At 38.8% G+C, this 19,926-nt stretch overlaps 1 protein-coding gene across 1 annotated transcript; it reads right to left on the reverse strand.

Annotated features, from left to right (window-relative positions):
- Positions 1-1,804: 1,804 nt before the first annotated feature.
- Positions 1,805-18,068, reverse strand: KLHDC8A (kelch domain containing 8A). The gene is made up of 6 exons (XM_014056105.2): positions 15,487-18,068; positions 14,543-14,958; positions 13,059-13,223; positions 7,257-7,472; positions 4,626-4,727; positions 1,805-3,330 (listed from the first exon to the last, which is right to left on the reverse strand). Exons 2-6 carry the CDS (start codon positions 14,916-14,918, stop codon positions 3,137-3,139), a joined length of 1,053 nt encoding a protein of 350 aa, XP_013911580.2. The 5' UTR covers positions 14,919-14,958; positions 15,487-18,068; the 3' UTR covers positions 1,805-3,136.
- Between the last annotated feature and the right edge of the window lie 1,858 nt (positions 18,069-19,926).

Below are 19,926 nucleotides of genomic sequence, written 5' to 3' on the forward strand. Positions count from 1 at the left end.
TTTACAAGTACTGATGTCATGCAAGAATTTTTGCTTGCGGTTTTCATTCCTGTGTGCTTTTTATTTTGTTGTCATCTGTTTTTACTGTCTGGCTGATTTAGTTACCTGATGGAAACTCGGCTTTCCAGAACACCACTATGGAAAGAGCTGTGTTAATACATATAATGTTTTAAAAATCCTATGAAATTTTAAAAGTAAAAGAAATGTGGCTGAAAGATGATATTTTCTGACTTCCTGTTTGCTTATCTGAGGATGGGACATCCTTCCAGGATAACATGCACATCCATTAAAAAGATAAAATCTCTCTTGAGTCATGCTAGTCCCTAGTGACTGTATTGACTCATCCAAAGTTTCTCTTAGGCTGTGGGGGTAACAATATGACTTCTTTACAGGTCACATGATGGGAGCAGTGACTGAAACCAATTTGCAGAGAAGAACAGGTTTTCCCATCATGAATATAAGCCACTGGCTGTTTCTTCAGAGCAGGAATGCAGAGACTCATTCTCAATTCTTAAAAGTCGTGTTTTCTGACTTGTGTCATTTTGTTCAACTGCACCCTGGATTTCAATGTGCTTAAACTGCCCACTCCACACAACTACCGTGCGCTAGAGTAGGAACACCCCTTCTTTTCAGAGTCATTTTGTTCTGGATTGCTGCCCCTCCTGCCCACTCCTACAAGGACCAGAATGGTGAACTTCTGTTCCTTTTCTTAATTTCATTTTCTTGTTAGTTCATAGTCAGAATGGGGAAATGTGACCTTTTTTTTCTTGTTTAACCAGGTGAACTTGGCAAGAGTTCTGCCAGTTTTCCTTTGCAGCCATGTGAAGCAGGAACAGTGGTGGGATTCAACATTTTTTTACTACCGGTTCTATGGGCGTGGCTTGGTGGGAGTGGCAGGGGAAAGATACTGTAAAATCTCCATCCCAGGTATGGGTTCTGGCTGCTGCTACTGTCGGTTCATTCAGGGATGCACTGCCCGTGTGCACTTGAAGCATGCTATGTGCACATGCATAGCACTAAAATAATGCTTCTGCATGCAGAAGCAAAAATCAAGATGGTGGTGCCTATGGTGACGCCGAGAGAACGGTTCGAGGGTGTGGCAGGCTGAGTTACTACTCAGCCGAACCGGTCCAAACCAGTAGGAACCCACCTCTGCCCCATTCCCTCCCCACTCCAGGGGAAGATTACTGCAAAATCCCCATTTCCTCCTGATCAGCTGGGGCTCGGGAGGCAGAAAATAGGTGAGGGAGGGCCCAGTTAGAGGTGGTATTTACCGGTTCTCTGAACTATTCAAAATTTCTACTATCAGTTCTCCAGAACTGGTCAGAACCTGCTGAACCTCTGAACAGGAATGATAAAAATGTAATGTTTTCTTTTTAAGTAGTGGCTGTACCAGACAGGAAAGTGAAGGGGAGTCAATGAGGGTTGGGGGCTCAAACAAAACTACAAAATCTCAATATCTGTTCCCCACAGTAAGGAAAGCAATTTGCAGTATGTTCCTGGGATGGAAGGGGAGGGATAAAGAAAATAGGAATCCACCAATCAGGGCCAGTGGTAACTACAATCCAAGTAAGACACCTGGCCATCATTATAACCAAAGAGGACGAAAGATTGAAATTTGGAAATGGATTTCTTAAGCCTGCTTCATTTCCAGATAGTATGTACAGAACAGCTAAGTAGCCTAAGGCTGCAGTGCAGAAAAAAAAACCTTAGTGAATGTATATGATTGCTCTAGAGTAGCTAAATCAACACTAAGAATAGTATTCTTGCAAACGTTAGGCTCTATTTTTTTTCTGTATAAGAAAAGAACACTAACTGCCCAGAGGGATTATTCAAGTTACAATATGAACATAGATTTTAATTGTGTTGTTTGTTAATAACTAACCAGAACAGATCAATAATCAAACTGACAATTTCACCCTGTAGATTATATAAGATAAACAATATATGAAACAGATTTTTTTAAAAAGTCAGGCAAGACTGCACCCAAGGGTTACTGTTGCCATGGGACATGTGAAAGTGGCTATGAGTCAAGTCCATAACTTCCCTGCTACTCAGACATCAATTATATTAAACTCAACCACACTTCGTGTGCTTTGGATCAGGAGTCTTCAACCTTGGCAACTTTAAGACTTGTGGACTTCAATTCCCAGAATTCCTCAGCCAGAGTCGCTGTGTGCATGCCCACACAAAGAGGAAGGAAGGAAGGAAGTAAAGCTCATGGAAGGGAGAAATATTTGGGTTCGTGGGACAGAGGCATTCTTCTCCTGAAATTGATTTTTCACCTATAATCTTTTGTTTTCAGACCCTTGGATAAAGCAATCTGCTATTGCAATGACAGAATATACTGCTAATATGTTTTTTGTTCTCGCACAAATCGAGGTGGCTTCACTATCATAAGCTGCATGATTGGAAGACATTCATAAAAGATGCTTTGAATGCCTGTATGTCCAATATCACAGTACGGAATTTTGAAGACTACAAACTCTTCAATTTTTTCCCAACAGAAAAAACATTAAATTCATTATCATAATGGCAGTATTTAAGAGCTTGGAACTGCTGGGGTACACTGCACTCTAGCTCTGTGAGATTCCCTTCTTTGTTTCCATTGTGACTCTTCAAAAAGTACTTGGAAAAGCCCAGCACAAAATCTTAACAATTTTGTTCAACTGCTGTTACTCGTACATGATATTTCAGAGGAAAGCAAAATCTTCTTGCAGTCCTAGATGATATGCTTCCTCATCCTTGGATGAAACTTCTTGTTAGGCTATGAACCTTGATTGCTCCATTACAAAACTGGCCTGATTTTCAGCCATTCAGAGTTGAGAGTGGAAGTGCCCTATAATCTCATACGTCAGTGGTGCTCCATAATGCTTCAGGAAATGACATCATACTAGGAAGGAGCTTCTGCTAGCTGACAGAGCCACAAAGTTGTGCAGCTACATGGAGCAAGAATTTGTTCTCTCCAAAGGACATTGTGAAAGGAATTAGAGGAAAGCAAGGCAGTGCAAGAGATGGTGAAGGAAAAGTGTCAACTTTTCACATACTGAAGATACTGGCCCAGCTTCAAAGACGGCAGAGCTATTTCTTGGTCTATAGATCACTCTGAATGGTGAGCATCCAATGACATGGCCAGCTAGGAATCAGAAACACATAATGCTTCTACTGCGTCACTCAAACCCTGATTCACTCCACCTACAGCTAGAAGGCAGTTTTTTACCACGATGGTGGAGCAAGCACAGCGTGGGGTAGGCATAGGTGGTAAACTTTCCCATTTATTCTTTCCAGGATGAAAGGCCTCAGCAGATTCCAGAACAGTTGGCTGATTTCCTGGTTAGAGAAAAATATGATTACAGATGGATTAAAAACGCACAGAATTCCAAAGCCATTCAATAAACATTCTACTGATCAATGATTTTTAAAAAGAAGGATATACATGTATATGTGTTTATGTATGCATATTTGGGGAAAATATATTCTTTGGGATATATGCTTGGAAACTTTAAGATATGTGGATTTCAGCTCCAGAATTCCTCAGCCAACCTATCTCAGGAATTGCGTGAGCTGAAGTCCATACATCTTCAAGTTCCCAAACTTGAAAAACTGTTGTAGGAACTGTAATTTTTGGGGAAATTACTCATGTTTCTTAACTAATAGTTTTTGAGAAACCACAGAAAATAAGTTAAACCAGCTGGATTTCTAATGCTGTTATTCTCTTACACAGAAAACAGAATTAATTACATGCCAGGTTCAGAGAACAGTTTCAGAAAAAGGTGATTTCCTCCCTCTGCTTTGATATAAATACAGGCACACAAAGACACACTCCTCTTATTCCTGAATATATATTTGTTCACTTTAGAGAAGAAATTGATTTGATTTGTCCTTGTATCATATTCACAGCTGCACAAATAATTGTGAATTTAAACACTTCAGATATTTTTACTGTCATAGCTGTCCATAGTATAAGCTTATAAAGTTTTGTGTGAATTTATTTTTTCTTCATTTTAACTCTCTCTCCACAGACTCTCAACTTCACACAATAAAAACATACAATTTTTCAGTTCATTTTGTAAGGATAAATATTTTAGCTATAATGGATTTTAGTTCAGCGTTACTAAGTCAAGTTTTATTCCTGATAATTGTAGAGGTAAAGATATGCTTGACACCTAGACTTTTATAATAATACAAAGCTCTTCTGAGGAAATTCCATCCATCCATCTTTCTTTTTTTCTCTATTTCCCTCAACCTTATCTAGAACAATCATTAAATTCTAGTTCATCATCTGCTGCCTTGGACATATTTATCTGAAGTTTGTGACTTTCTACTCAGAGATCATCACCTGAGCCCTTTAAATTGCACTCTCTGGGTTTCATGCTTAGGAAGGAACCCAGAGAATCCATGATGGCAAAGCTTTATGTATTCCCAGACTAACTGCTTCCCTATTGGCTCCAAAGGCATAGAATGGGCAGGGGATCACCAATGGGATTCATTGGAGAAGTTTTGAGGTAGACTCATGGACAGGCCCATTTCCTATTCACAATATAAAGAAAACTGGAAATAACTGTTTCAGGAAAATATAGTTCAAACTGGAATTCACTTTGAAGGGATGGGGGAAAAATCCTCACCTAGTCCTCCTGCAACAACAATTCTTCCTTTTAAATAGCCAGAAACGAAATCTGCCCGTCGTTTTTTCAGAAAAAATGAGTGATCGATCTTCATCCAGCCCCCTGAAAATTAACGTGATTCATTATTAAATGATCTTGACTTTTTTTCATAGCCAATAACATGTTAGAGATCTATAACTCAATAGTTTTTTCCCCCCTCACTGATATATTCTGCGGGCTCATATTTCCCTCCCCCTTATACTTCTTTTACTCTTTGGTACAGACATGATCACCAAGTCTTTCAGTTGTATTCCCGGCCTTTGCCATTGTAACTTCTGCAGAATGCCATGGTGTACAAATATGGACATTGTCTTCTGGGGAAATTATTATGGTAATACAGTCAGTGCAGCAATGTTGGGACCCTTTTAGTTAACCCCACAGAATATATACTATTACCTGAGAAATTCTATTCCAGTGTTTCTCAACCTTGGCAACTTGAAGATGTCTGGACTTCAACTCCCAGAATTCCCCAGCCAGCATTCACGAATGCTGGCTGGGGAATTCTGGGAGTTGAAGTCCAGACATCTTCAAGTTGCCAAGGTTGAGAAACACTGTTATATTCCATTGAGGCAGGCCTGAGGAAAGATACCAGTTTGCTGAGGAATGGAGAGAACCAACATGCAACTTATCCTGGGTTTCTTTTTTTTTTTTTACTAATAATTTTAATAAATGGTTTAGAAACAACAATAAAACATAATGCAAACTAAAAAAGAAAAAAGTGCAAGAAGGCAAAAAGTAAAAAGAACCCCCTTTAAAAAAGCAGCTTCCTACCCTCATCTTATAACCATCTTTTAGCAATAAAAAAGGTAAAGGAGTCACTGTGGGTTATACTCCACTAGTCATTGCTGACTATTGGGAGGGGGGCACAGTGCTTATATCTGTTTCAAGGTCATTGAACCAGCATTGTCCTAAGACATTTCTGCAATCATGTGGTCAGCATGACATCAATAGAGCACTTTTACTTTCCCACCAAAATGGTACCCACTGTATTTATCTACTCACATTTGCCTGCTTTCGAACTGCTAGGTTGGCAGGAGCTGGGGCAAGGACAGGAGCCCCTCATGTGATGCTTGGGTCTCAAACCTAGTCTTCCAGCCAACAAGCCCAACGTCTTAACCATTGAGCCACCAGGCTGCCCCTTTTTCTTAGGCAACTCAAATAAGTAACATTTCCTTATCCAATTACCAGTAAAATTCCACACAGAGCTCTAAAATATTAACGTTCATTAACATATAAAAGTTAACATTCCACATCCAACTCTTCCTGGGTTTCGGCAAATTTGGAGCCCATGGCATTAGAAAAGAATGACAATCTGAAGTTCAAGAGAATCTCATAAAAAACTGCTCCCCTCCATTAACTCTATAATATGTGAGGCCCTTTCTCTGGTGTGTAGTTACTGTTCACAGTAGATGATAAATTGCTTCACTTCTCAGCAGACTCATCCCCCCCATTAATTTAAAACTGACCTCTGGACTTGTGAATTTCACATAAAGATTTTACATCTGAACTTTAAAGCTTAATATAAATTTAGGAACAATTGGCAGTACAATTGGAACAATGAGTTTTCTGGCACCTGGAGAAACTATTTTTGCTACAAATAATATTCTTGAAATCCTTGAAGTGGCAGTCAGCAAGCTGAATAACAATGTTTTGCTACTTAAACTATTATATTCATTATCATATTAACTAATGAAGGCCTTATAATGCAAACACTTAGTTTGAAAATATAATTTACATGATGGGCTTCTCAGATACGTATTTAGGGATAAGTATATAATTTGATTCAACTTAGGTTGTGAAATCAAAAGCTGCAATTCATAGTGCTTACTATTATATTACATGCCTTATTTCCCTTATTACATCAGAGATACATTTTTGGGATATAGGCTGCTTTTTACTTTTTTGTGTTTTGCTAGAGACAAGTAGGTGGAATTGGAATGGAATCACATTTTATTCTAAGTAAAATTAATATTAAAGATAAATACATTTCATATATTTTCCTTCCTGCCCAGTTCGAAGTAACAGTTTAATGAGGGCAATTTGGCAGTAATTTCTTTAGGATCAATATGACAGATCCCAAACTTTGTAGAGGTTAAATGCAAACCAGGGAACATACAGTAGATTGTACACTCCATTATAAGGCTTGGGTAAGCAACCTTCAGTTCATTAGGTACATACAGCCACTTTTTATGCTTTCAGAATGTTCCCAAACTGTATTGCTGATGGCAACAGCAATAGCACTTAGACTTATATACTGCTTCACAGTGCTTTATAGCCCTAAGCAGTTTACAGGGTCAGCATATTGTCCCCAACAATTTGGGTCCTCATTTCACCCCAGAAGGAGGGAAGGCTGAGTCAACCTTGAGCCTGGTGAGATTTGAACTGAATTGCAATTAGCCGGCAGTCAGCAGAGGTAGCATGCAGTACTGCATCCTAACCACTGCACCATCGTGGCTCCTAATATCCATAGCAAACCACAGAGAAACAGAGGAATAATTTTACTACTTATAAAAAGTGTGTCATAAAAAGCTCCCCCCCCCAATCAATGCCTAGCCACATTGGAATTTGGAGGACAATCACAGAAGAACTCACCTTGCTCGATGTCAAAGACGTCCACATTTTTCATGAACTTGGGCTGACGGTACAATCTGCCCTGCCGCAATCCCCCAAGGCTAAAGATGTTGTTCTCTGTGCAAATAAAGGTGGAGAAAGCCCTTTTGCTGGGAATGTTGGGGAATTTGGTCCAAGATCTGGTCTCAATGTCAAAGACTTCAAAGGCATTCACAGCATACTTGGACTGCCTTCCACCTTCAGTAAAGAAAAGCAGATACTGTAGTGAAAGATCATCTTGGCTTCATCCCAATATTATTTTTTCATCATTTTGAAAGCAGCAGGGAATGGGAACCAAAGTAAAGAGATGCTATCAGAAGTGAAGGGAGTACCCAACTGGGAAGCATACTATAATGCAGCAATTATAACATGGGTGAAAGATTGGGTGATGTTGAGTAGAAGGCGCCTATTGGCTATAGAGGGACATGACCTCCCTCAGGGATGGCATGCCTCCCTCTGGCAAGAAAGAGACACACCCCCCCCATAGGTACTTCATGGGACATTATATTCGGAAGATTTTGATGGGGGTCTGGGAAAAGATGAGGAAAAAATACTATCTTAGGGTTCCATGCTGGTTGGCACCATTAGAGGCCTTAACGCATCCCAGTGTATTTAATTGGACAAGAAACATAACATATAAAGACATCATGACAGAAGATGGCAACATGAAAACAAAGATGGAATTAGAGCAGCAGGGCAGGAATTTGGAATGGTGGGAATATTTACAGGTTAGAAACAGGTTTAAAAGTGATAAGGTACGTTTTGGGATCTACCCAAACCCTCAGGGGCTAGATAAGATTTTGTTTGGTGGAGACAAGAAAATGTTATCGAAGATTTACCAATTTTTGACTTGCCAAGATGCTAATGAAGAGATGGACAAAAGCCTTCTAATAGCATGGGAGAGAAACCTTGGCTATGAAATTGAAATGGGCAAATGGTGGGATCTATGGAGTAAGACCATTAAACTTACAATATCTACAGCATTCAAAGAAAACATATACAAGATGGTTTATAGGTGGCACTTCCCCCCAACGAGGTTAGCCAAGATGTTCCCTGGGTTATCTCCATTGTGTTGGAAATGTGGAAGAAAGGATGGCACATTCTACCATATTTGGTGGTCCTGTACTGAGGCCACGAAATATTGGAAAAGGATTTAAAAATGGCTAAAAGAGGTTACCGGGGCAAACATGGAATGGAGACCCGAGAACCTTCTACTAAGCATTAAACCAGAAAACATAAGCAGTTCAATATGGCATTTGAGCCTACATATAATTGTGGCCGCAAGAATAACTTATGCACAATTTTGGAAATCCACTACCATACCGTCAGAAGATGCTACAATTAAAAAGATCTATGAATGTGCAGAAATGGATAGAATGACTGGTTGGCTGAGGGACAAAGGAGAAACGGAACATTATCTTAGCTGGAACTTATGGTATATGTGGGTGACAAGGAGAACAGCAGGGACTTAAAATGGGGAAAGTTAAAAGTGAACATGGGTATTGTAATAGATCCCTGAACTTTGTAATGAGAAGATGTGGCTTAGAGACCTAACAATGAGGAAGGAAAGAAAAAAGTTGGGCTGTGAATGACTGTCACCGCGGGGGGGAGGGGAGGGGGGGGTGTATGTTTAAAATTGTATTTGTATCTGTATGTTTTACGCTTAAAAAAAATGTATAACTAATGAATGCCGATACAAAAGGCTGTATATTTACTTTATATTGTTATGTATGTTTTGTCTTTTCTTATGCTGTTGTATTTTTCTTTCTGTTTTTAAAGGTAATAATGTTTAATAAAAACTATTTAAAAAAAAAAAAAAGAAGTGAAGGGAAAAACATTCTCCGGGCTACTGAAAAACCAACTCAGTTTTATGTCCTTTTAATCCTCATCCTATTAGGAAATAACAAGACCCAACTATCTATGAAATATTTAGAAGAAGAATGACCCCTCATTAAGCAATTTTCTCTGGATAGTCACTCAGCTGAACAGATTTTTCTGCTACTCTTCAACATTTTAGTTAGAAAGCTAACTTATCACATGGCACAACTGATCATTATGATTACACTTAGAACTGTTATTCTTTAAATTCATAAATCAGACAAACCGCTGTCTGTATATTTGGCATAAAATATGTGATGTTGCAGGATAATAAATTTATTCTGTAGATATCCTATCAATTATGCTTCAAAATGATTGCATATTTTCTTCAAGGTTACAGTTATGATAATTAAGCATGTCATAGAGCCGCGGTGGCACAATCGTTACAGTGCAATATTGCAGATTACTTCAGCTGACTGCTGGCTGCACTTTGGTAGTTCAATTCTCACTAGGCTGACTCAGCCTTCCATCCTTCCGAGGTGGGTAAAATGAGGACTCAGACTGTTGAGGGCAATATGCTAACTCTGTAAACTGCTTAGAAAGGGCAGTAAAAGCACTATGAAGCGATATATAAGTCTAAGAGCTATTGCTAGTAGCTTCTACCAATGTGTTCATTTTATACAATATTACATTACTGTTGGCCTTAACCAAAATGATTATGCAGACATGATGGGTAATCACTCCCTCAACACAGAACTGGAGCCAAAAAGGGAGCAATAAAAAGTAAGCAATGAGAGGGAGCTGTCAGCACATCTGGGAGATCTTGAGATTTGTAGAATATATATCTACTTTAAAATCATCAAAGGATTACGCATGCTTACCAGCTGCAGGAAGAATGAACAAAAGAGAGCCAGAAGAGCTCTTTACTGTGAGTTCTGTTTATGTTACTACGTTAGTAAAAAAAAAATAACTCACTTCCTCTCCTATCGCCCTTGCTCTCCCCTTGCAGGAAGCTTGATAACTATTGTCTGCTCATTTTCAAACTGGACAACTTTAAGAGGTGTGGGCCAACTCCCAGATTTCCCCAGTCAGCACTTATCTACTCATGCCTAGTGCTCAGTAGAGGGCAGTGGTGGGTTTCAAATTTTTTTAGAACCTATTCTGTAGGTGTGGCCTGTTTTATGGGAGTGGCTTGGTGATCATGTGACTGGGTGGGAGTGGCTCGGCAGTCATGTGACTGGGTGGGAGTGGCCAAGTTGATGTCACTGAATTCTTTGACCCAAAGAATGACCTACAAAAAGAAGATATAAAAAAGGAAATTTATTATTTTGTGCACTTACTACTTAAATAAGAATAAAATAAGTACACAAAACAATAAGACAGCTACTTACAGAGGAAATATGGCTGTCCTTGCCGGTCTTCAACATTACTGACCACCTTACACACACACTTCCAGCCCCTCTGCCTCTTCCCTCTTCCTGGATTCATTCAGTCGTTTTTAAAAGAGTGAAAGAGTGTGTGCATGTACACAGGCTGTGAGTTTTAAAAATGTCTTGTGTGTGCACAGGCTGTGAATTTTAAAAACGTCTGAATGAATCCAGGAAGAGGGAAGAGGCAGAGGGGCTGGAACTGTGTGCATGTGCACAGGCTGTGAGTTTTAAAAACATCTGAGTGAATCCAGGAAGAGGGAAGAGGCAGAGGGACTGGAAGCATGTGTTCCTATAGTATCTTCCAGCACCTCTTCCTCTTCCCTCTTCCTGGATTCACTCAGATGTTTTTTAAAACCCATAGCCTGTGCACATGCACACACTCTTCGAGCAGCCCCTCTGCCTCTTCCCCAACATCCTCCCCCATCCCCACCCCAGCCATTCACCAGTTCTTTCTTCTTCTGGTTCTTCTTCTGAGAACTTTTCGGCAGCATGGTGAGGATGGGTGGGCGAGTGAAAGAACGAACGAGGGGAGGGAGCGTTCTGGTACGGGGCCTCCTGACCAAAGAGTATGGGAAGGCACGCTAAATTTCACCATCCATATGGTCGTACCAGTCCGTACCGGTTGAAACCCACGCCTGGTACAGGGTGTTAGCCCTGATGTAGATGTGAACAGAATTTACTCTCATTCTAAGACCATACTAAAGTGTAAAAGAAGTTGACAAAATTTGCTTCTATTAATTAAGAAGACAACTTACTTATTCATCAAAACAGTAGATCAAAATAGAAATGCCTTTTATTATTTCACTCGCCTCAGATCTTATTACCCTTTGATTTAATCTTTGCCGACAGCAGGTATGTTGGGTGTAGGAGAGATACTGCAGTCTCGGAATGTTTTTTATTAGCTATATTATCAATGTTCAAATTCAATTTTGTGTGTACCAACTTTCTATATTGATAACATGATTGACCCTCGAGGCAATAGATATAATGAGAATGAAGGGGGACTCTCATTTCCTTGCCTAAAGTGCTTTAATATCTTCGTAACTGCTATTCTCAGGTTTCCATCATTTTCTTCTTTTTCAGTTTTGCCTTCTTTCTATACTATCTCTGACCTGCATTGTTCATCTGATTTGCTATCACTCTATAAAGGACAAGAGCATTCTATAGTATTTTAGCTGAACATAGACTAAAGTAACTCAGAGTTTCCTATCACCATGTTATTTCCTAAATAAAGATTATATTTCAAGCACTAGACTCAGGAATTCTTTCTTGTAAAGGTTTTTCTCTTTATATATTCTTTCCACTCTATCCAGCAAGCAAAATGTCTGACCTTCAAGCTAGAGATTTCTTGATGGAAACAACAATCTGGAAATACCCTGCCAGGAGAAAGTTGCTAATTGGTAATGAAGAGAGGAGAGGGACTTAGATAATGCGCAATCTCTGACTTCCTGACTAATTTGTGACCCCAGGGAGGTAGGTCAGAGGCAGCAAACTGACTTTAGCTAATGAATGAGGGGCAGTTATGATAGAATTGCCCGGAGGACCACTGTGGACCACAGGTGGTTTGAAGTATACAATCTGAACATGTGACAGCAAAGCCTATATTAAATGGACACTGTGTGTAAAAAATGTTAAGTCTTTCCAGGTTCTCTTGAGATTGGTAGAACTGAAGAACATAGTAATCTTGATCTTACATAAGATAAAGGTAAAGGTTCCCCTCACACATATGTGCTAGTCATTCCCGACTCTAGGGGGCGGTGCTCATTTCTGTTTCAAAGCCGAAGTGCCAGCGCTGTCTAAAGACATCTCTGTGGTCATGTGGCTGGCATGACTAAATGCCAAAGGCGCACGAAACACTGTTACCTTCCCATCAAAGGTGGTTCCTATTTTTCTACTTGCGTTTTACATGCTTTCGAACTGCTAGGTTGGCAGAAGCTGGGACAAATAATGGGAGCTCACTATGTTTTCGTGGCACTAGGGATTCAAACTGCCGACCTTTCTGATCTTACATAAAGTAGTTTTTAAAAAGAGCTAAAATGGTCTTATTTTTGCAGAAACAAGACTAATAATTGGTTCTATATTTTTATCTTTCTGGGAACATAACAATTATTAGATTTTTTGCCACAGATGTCACCAACAATGACTGAAACTGGTGAATACCCGATTCACAAAAGTTTCTTATTTTATTTGTGACTGATGGTTTTGAAATGTCCCTTCAGTATTTTTTCTTCCAAGAGCCCATTTGTGGGTTTTTGCTCCTTAATCTCACAATATTGCACAGGGAACGTGACATTCATGTAAATACTATTTCCTTCCACTATGAGGGAAAGATGCAGCCATGGACCTGTGGTTTCAGTAGAAAACCTGACAGTTACCACGCAGACATTTTTACTCAAAGGACATTTTCAGCACTGTATATTTTAAGCAGCTGTCTGAGGAATAAGAAACAGGTTTTTGAACTATGTATGTGGAGACAAATTAAAGTAAGGGCTACAGTTAGCTGCAAAATGGGAAGATGCTTGAGGTGTATTCTTACCCAGAACATAGATCTTGGTGCCCCGCAGAAAGGAGGTGGCAGCATACCTGGGTGTAGGCATGGTTGCCAAGGACACCCAAATGTCTTTAAGCATATCATAATGTTGCATATAATTGTGAGGACGTAGATCTGCTCCCATTCCACCAGCTGCATAGATTCGGTAGTCTGGAATAGGAAGAGAAAACGAAACAAAATATGAAATTGGTGTTAGGGCTTCAGCAGGCCAGGAAGAGTTTACCCCATTGTATATGTGGAGATTTAAGGACAAAGTTATTAGGCAGAAATATACCTGAGCTATAATCCATTTTACATTTTAAATGTAAAATCTGAATAATCCCTGAATGGAAACACATTAATTGTTATCATATTCCACAGATCAAAGAGTACTGTTTTAAAGATAAACCTTCCACCAAGTTCTGCTATAAATTTATTTATGGCTTTAGTCCACCTAATGAGAGTTATTCACATGCAGAACAGCAATGATAAATATGTGTTCATTTCACTTGGCTAAATTTCAACAAATACTTCTTCTCTAAGCGATGTCTCCTGCAGTCAAGCTCCCATTTAAGCAGGTAAATGCTTGTTAGGGTAAAAGGAAGCTTCTGGCTTTCTATTTCATAACAACAATTTGATACTTTTCATTGCAAATAGTCACCTAAAATGATACAAGTATTCAAAAGCAGGTTGTAATGTGAGGGTAAAAATACTGAAGGGAAAAAAGATTGACGCTCGACTGCACACATTCACCTTCCTATATAAATTCCTACTGAATGATCTTGGCACTCCGTGCTTTGCATAAACCTTCAGCCTGTCACATGCTCTAGAAAGCACCGATTTATTTGTCCTTTGAGAGCTATAAAAACTTCACCAAACCAAACAGAATAAACAACATCTTCCATATTTGGCAGGAATACAGAATGTGCCTGACTGTATGTGGGTTTAAAAAGCAAAGAAAAGGTCAGGCCATACTCCAATTACAAGACAGACTTCACAGCGTGTTCTAGGCCAGATGGTTGAAAACCACATAAACTCAACCAGAGCAATTCATTGATGGTTATTTCAACAATTCAGGTAAAAGGGTCAAAATCAGATAATACTAACTGTATAAAAGAAGTTGATAGCTTCTTGCTGATTAGACTAGGCCTCTGCATATGAAAAAAAAAACATTCATCCCACCAATTACAAACATAAATATATCCAAGGCAGGGGTGAAATTCAGCAGGTTCTGACAGATTCTGGAGAACCAGTAGCAGAAATTTTGAGTAGTTCAGAGAACCAGCAAATACCACCTCTGGTTGGCCCCCGATTGGGGTGGGAATGAGGATTTTGCAGTATCCTTTCCCTGCCACACCCAACAAGCCATGCCCACAGAACTGGTAGTAAAATACTTTGAATTTCACCACCGATCCAAGGACAGGGTACTGCCTTCAATGTTAAAGTTGTTTCTACTACATATTTTATTTTATTTTATTTAAATTTCTTGCCTTTTACTGACACAGAAATGCCCATTGAGGCTTCTCTCAAAGAGTTTCTTTTCTTCCACTTGCCCTCATCTATGTTGTACATCTCAACAATCTTCAAAGGCATCTGATGGGCTCCCATGCCTCCAATCACCATTATCCTCTTGCCCAGTGTAGCTACTGCTACCCCAGCCCTGGCTGTAGGCATTGGGGGCAGAGAATTCCATTGGTTTGCTTCTGGGGAATACACTTCAAAGCTGTCCATTGGCACGCCATTGTCATCACAGCCCCCGATGGCAAACACTTGTCCACCAGCCTCTACCAGGGAAGAATAGACTCTTGGACTAGGCAAAGGTGCTAGGGTTTTCCACTGAAAATCCTTGATGCTTGGCACTTCCATCTCAGGGACAGGGAAACATTTGCTTAGTAATCCATGTATACTGCAACAAAACATAAGAAAGTTTCAGCAAACAAAATGTTCAAACATAGGGATGCAGATTTCAAGTGGCTTCAGAATTCCATGGATGCATCTCTCTGTCCTACAGCTAACTTTTGTATGAGTTTTCTACTATCTCTAGCCTTCCCCATCCCCCCTCTACTCAATCATATCCAATTCTTGGAGACTGCCTAGAAAACTCTGGGCAGCTTTCTTGGCAAGTTGTTTTCAGAAGTGGTTTGCTATTGTCTCTTTCCTAAAGCTGAGACAAGTGACTGATTCAAGGTTACATCACTGGCTTTGTATCTAAGGCAGAGCTAGAACTGATGGCTCTTCCAATTTCTAGTCTGATGCTTTAACCACTACACCAAACTGGTTCTATAGCCTAGGGTCGATCAAATATTAATGTTAGACAGCAGCTCCTATAAGCTTTGGCTTGGGTATTATGCTGATTGTGGGATCCATCTGGAAGGCTTAAAATCAAGAGGAGATTGTCCCCTTTGTTCTTTAGATACACAAATAACTCTCATACCTTTTATTGGGTCTTCTCAGTTAATCTTTCATTTCTTTGTCTTCTGGGTATTGATCCTAAATAACAAGATAAATTACATTTATTCTTTTTGTTCTTGCATCCCCAAAATTCCATGCAGACAGAGCCTCTATCCAGCTTTGAAGATTTTCCTCCAGTCAACTTTGCTTCTTTCTTGGGCCCCTTCTTCAAAGCCCCAATGTCTTGTCTTCCTGGTTCATTCATACCTACTTCATCTCCCATAAATTGCTGCTGCCTCGTGCAGCACAGCCCTGAGCTGTGAGCACCAGGAAACAGTGCACTAATTAGGGCACAGTCAAAAATTGCAAACTCCTATGACAAGCAAAGGGATTATTTTCCCTGTCTTGCTCTGAACAGCTGACAAGTATGTAAATGAGGTTAGGGACGAATGGACCCAGCTGCTTATGCTTACAGCGAGCAGCAGCTGCTCCAATGTCCCCATGTGAGCATAAGCAGGCTCAGGCTGAACGCTTTCTTCCCAGACAAGATTTTTTTTCTTTAGGATGGAAGAAATTAAGTGGCTTTAAAGATTTAAGCAAATACATGTGTGTAACTGTGGTTCCCACCATGTTGGCATGCAACTGTTCTTGCAGGTAAGATAAAGGAAAAGCTTCATACATGTAATCCAGAAAAACAAGTAAGAGAACAGAAATGTAAATAGACCATGGAAAAACAAGGAGGGCAGTGAGTTATTTTTAAAAAGACAGCCCTGTTTGTCTATGACAATAATATCTAATCCCCGGCCTCTTAGATAGCACATTTACTGATCCATACACTCAGGAACCAGAACTCATTTCATTAAATGGATTGGTTTATACCAGAATAAGCATTGGCCCAGATTATATATTGTTGTGTATGCAAATATCACACAATGGTTTATAAAAAAGCACCAGACTTTTCATGGTTTCAAAAATGAGAAGATAAAATGGCATGTGCTTGACAGTTTTTGTTGATACTAACAAATGAATTAGTCGTCTGCTCCTGGTTTTTTTTTTCTATTTTGCAAAGGGAATGTTATATCACTGTAAAACTAACTGCAGGATGAATAGAATAATTCATTTTAATTTCCAGTGTTTTAACTAAATTACTTTCTGATCAAAGAGTGCTTTCCTATTAGCCACACCCACCAAGACAGCATTTTTTCAGGAATTTCCATTATATGATCTCAACATGTGCTGTTGTGTCAACTAATGAGCCTTTTGGCTCCAAATACTCATTTGACCTTGTTTTAAGGTGAATTGTTTATTTTAAATGGATCTAACAACTTGGGCAGAAACCTGGCCTTAAGCAGTAGTATTCTGTTTATAGAGTATTTTATAAGATTGGGAGAAAAACAATTACATTCTTGATTTGTTTGTTTGCTTTTTAAATTCAGTTACTCTGCAATAAAAGCTCAGTTTTACGAACTCCTATTTAGCACGTTTCGGATGCAATGGATAAAATGTCAGTGGAAATTACATCCCCAATAACACACCAAGCCTGTTGTTTCCAAATCAGTTCAAACAATGGATGGCCCTTTCTACCAATCAGATAAATAATGTGAAATACAAAATTATACAAATTATATAAATTGATACAAATATCAATTTAGTCAGTTTGAATGGACATTTGCTTTAATAGATACCCTTTTTTACTCAAATGATTCCTTAAACTGAAGTTGTACCACACTGCTAACTACAATACCACAGTCACACATGGAGAAGAGTTCCTTCTTACAAGTAGAATAGATGGCATTACTAAATATTAACTTCCTCCGATAAGAAAATTCATTTTGACTGCTTTTTGGGACCTTGACAATTTTAATATGTTAAAATCTATAATTAAACATTCAAATAAAATCTATAGATAAATTAATTAGGCTTTGTTGCTATCATCATCCGCTATTTGGCTTGGCTTATTCGATTTCTGAATTTGTATTCTACCTCTTCTTCCTGAAAAAAACTCAAGAACACTCATAAATATAGATCTATAATAACATTGCATATATTATCACTTTCAATTGACAATTGTTAAAATGTAATTCATAAAAAAGCATATTTTCCTCACTACTGCCCCTTCCAAATATATCTCTTATACCAAAATATAATGGGAATATTATTACTTTTTTCTTGCCAGAAGAACCTCTACCAGCACTTCCTTATCTGTTGTTACCCTGAAAAAACAAACACAACCCCAGTTCTAAGCCATGCAGTATTTTCAGGACTCAGAACACATCCTTAACTGATAGCCAGTGGCAAACTGATGATAACACCATGAATGGCATAAAAATGTAACATGTTGAATGTAACATGTTTTTAAGATAGATTTTTCCAAGGCTTGTTCCAAATATACTTTGTGGTTGATCCTAGATGCTTATATATTATTGGCAAGTAAGAATTATACTAGAGTACAATATTTTGATAAATTAGCATGTCTGATTTCATGGAAACCTACCTATATTTGTACCCATAGACAAATTTGGAGAATGGCTGGTTTTCCAGCAGTTATGTGCATCAGACATGTTACTAATTAATAAGTAAAGATGCATTAACATTGAAGAACTTGTTAGCCATGTTGGCAGGAATTGTTAGGGTTATTGTTTACAACATATGGAAGATCATCTCTCCTTCTTCCCATCTCCCAAAAAGATAATGTGGTAAATTAGAATGAAAGTGAATAGATTAATAGCATACTTTATAGATATAGACTTCTGTTTTCACTTTGTCATTATGGGGTACAAAGTATAGATTAATGAGAGAAAAGAATGAATTTCAACAACTGTGGAATCAGGCTGCAGAATAACAAATTTGATAAAAGTGAAGGGGATCTAAATATACTGTATATAAAAGCACTTAACAGAATGACAGAGTTGGAAGGGATGAGGTCTTCTAGTCCATTTCCCTACTCAAGCAAGAAACCTTATACCATTTTTTTCAGAGAAGTGGTTCTCCAATCACTTCTTAAAACCTCCAGTGTAGGAGCACCCTAATATTTGGACACATCCATATCATTTCTGGCAACATTACTGAAGTAATTTATGAATATTTTCTTCTGAGATTAAAAAAAAATTCCCGGTATAACAATAGCACTCAAATTCCCCAGGGTTCCTCATCCAAATATTAGCTAGATCCAAATTGCTTAGTTTTAAATACTAGAGTATATGAAACCTACTCTTCTAACTATGCATCTTCTGCAAAGTATCCTCCCAATTCCCAAGAAGATCAGGGTTTTTGTTAACATTCTTAATCAAGCAAATAGAAGCACCTAGAATATATTTATCCCAATGATTAAGTCAGAGAGTAACATAAAACAAATGAAAGGCCTATATTAAAGGGTTAAGTATGTGTACATACATACATACATACATACATACATACATACATACATACATATATACATACATACATACGAATTCATATATACATATGAATTTGATGGACAATGTTTTAAACTTTGAAATATTAGCAGGAGGGATTTTCCTTGCCATATACTTCATTTGCCTGTAATGCAATAATTGGGATTTTCAACCCAAACTGGGTGGTGGTGGTGGTTATGGAAGAAGGCCAGTTTAGTTATCAAATTCATTTATTCTTAATGAAAAAAAATCAAATAACAAAGTGCTAAAATAAAAGAACATCCAATGTGTTTGTCTATTATTAGATGAAAGGTTTGAACAAGCCAAGTTTGTCTGGCTTTAATGGGTATAGTTTGGCCGGGAAATAGCAATAGCAATAGCAGTTAGACTTATATACCGCTTCATAGGGCTTTCAGCCCTCTCTAAGTGGTTTACAGAGTCAGCATATTGCCCCCAACAACAATCCGGATCCTCATTTTACCCACCTCGGAAGGATGGAAGGCTGAGTCAACCCTGAGCCGGTGAGATTTGAATAGCCGAACTGCAGAACTGCAGTCAGCTGAAGTAGCCTGCAGTGCTGCATTTAACCACTGCGCCACCTCGGCTCCTTAAAGTATTTCGATGGGGGACAGAGCTATAGGGTAGGTCAAAATTCATTCCAAAAATGGTCCCATGTTATGGTGGATGTATTGTGTCAATCAATATATAAGAGCCAAGGTGGCGCAGTGGTTAAATGCAGCACTGCAGGCTACTGCTAGATCAGCAGGTCAGCGGTTCAAATCTCACCGGCTCAGGGTTGACTCAGCCTTCCATCCTTCCGAGGTGGGTAAAATGAGGACCCAGATTGTTGGGGGCAATATGCTGACTCTCTGTAAACCACTTAGAGAGGCCTGAAAGGCCTATGAAGCGGTATATAAGTCTACTGCTATATCAATACATCCATGAAATCACTTGAAATCAAACTCAAAGGAGTTTCCTTTTTGATTTATAAGAGGAAAACAAAATAATGACAGTGAAAATAAGAGGGAAAATCAACTTTAAAATAGTGTATCATTTTGAAGTGTAAAAACCAAACCCAGTGATCGTTC

Source organism: Thamnophis sirtalis, unplaced genomic scaffold, assembly GCF_051295495.1.
Source record: "Thamnophis sirtalis isolate CommonGarterSnake01/CBP01778 unplaced genomic scaffold, rThaSir2_p1.2 scaffold_7, whole genome shotgun sequence".
Taxonomy (NCBI): Eukaryota; Metazoa; Chordata; class Lepidosauria; order Squamata; family Natricidae; genus Thamnophis; species Thamnophis sirtalis.

Excerpts from the sequence above, each read along its gene's own strand:
- KLHDC8A (XM_014056105.2), bottom strand. The coding sequence starts at position 14,918 with ATGGAAGTGCCAAGCATCAAGGATTTTCAGTGGAAAACCCTAGCACCT. Across the intron at positions 7,473-13,058 it reads CACCAAGATCTATGTTCTGG|GTGGAAGGCAGTCCAAGTAT; the intron begins GTAAGAATACAC and ends TCTTTACTGAAG. Across the intron at positions 4,728-7,256 it reads CGTCTTTGACATCGAGCAAG|GGGGCTGGATGAAGATCGAT; the intron begins GTGAGTTCTTCT and ends GTTAATTTTCAG.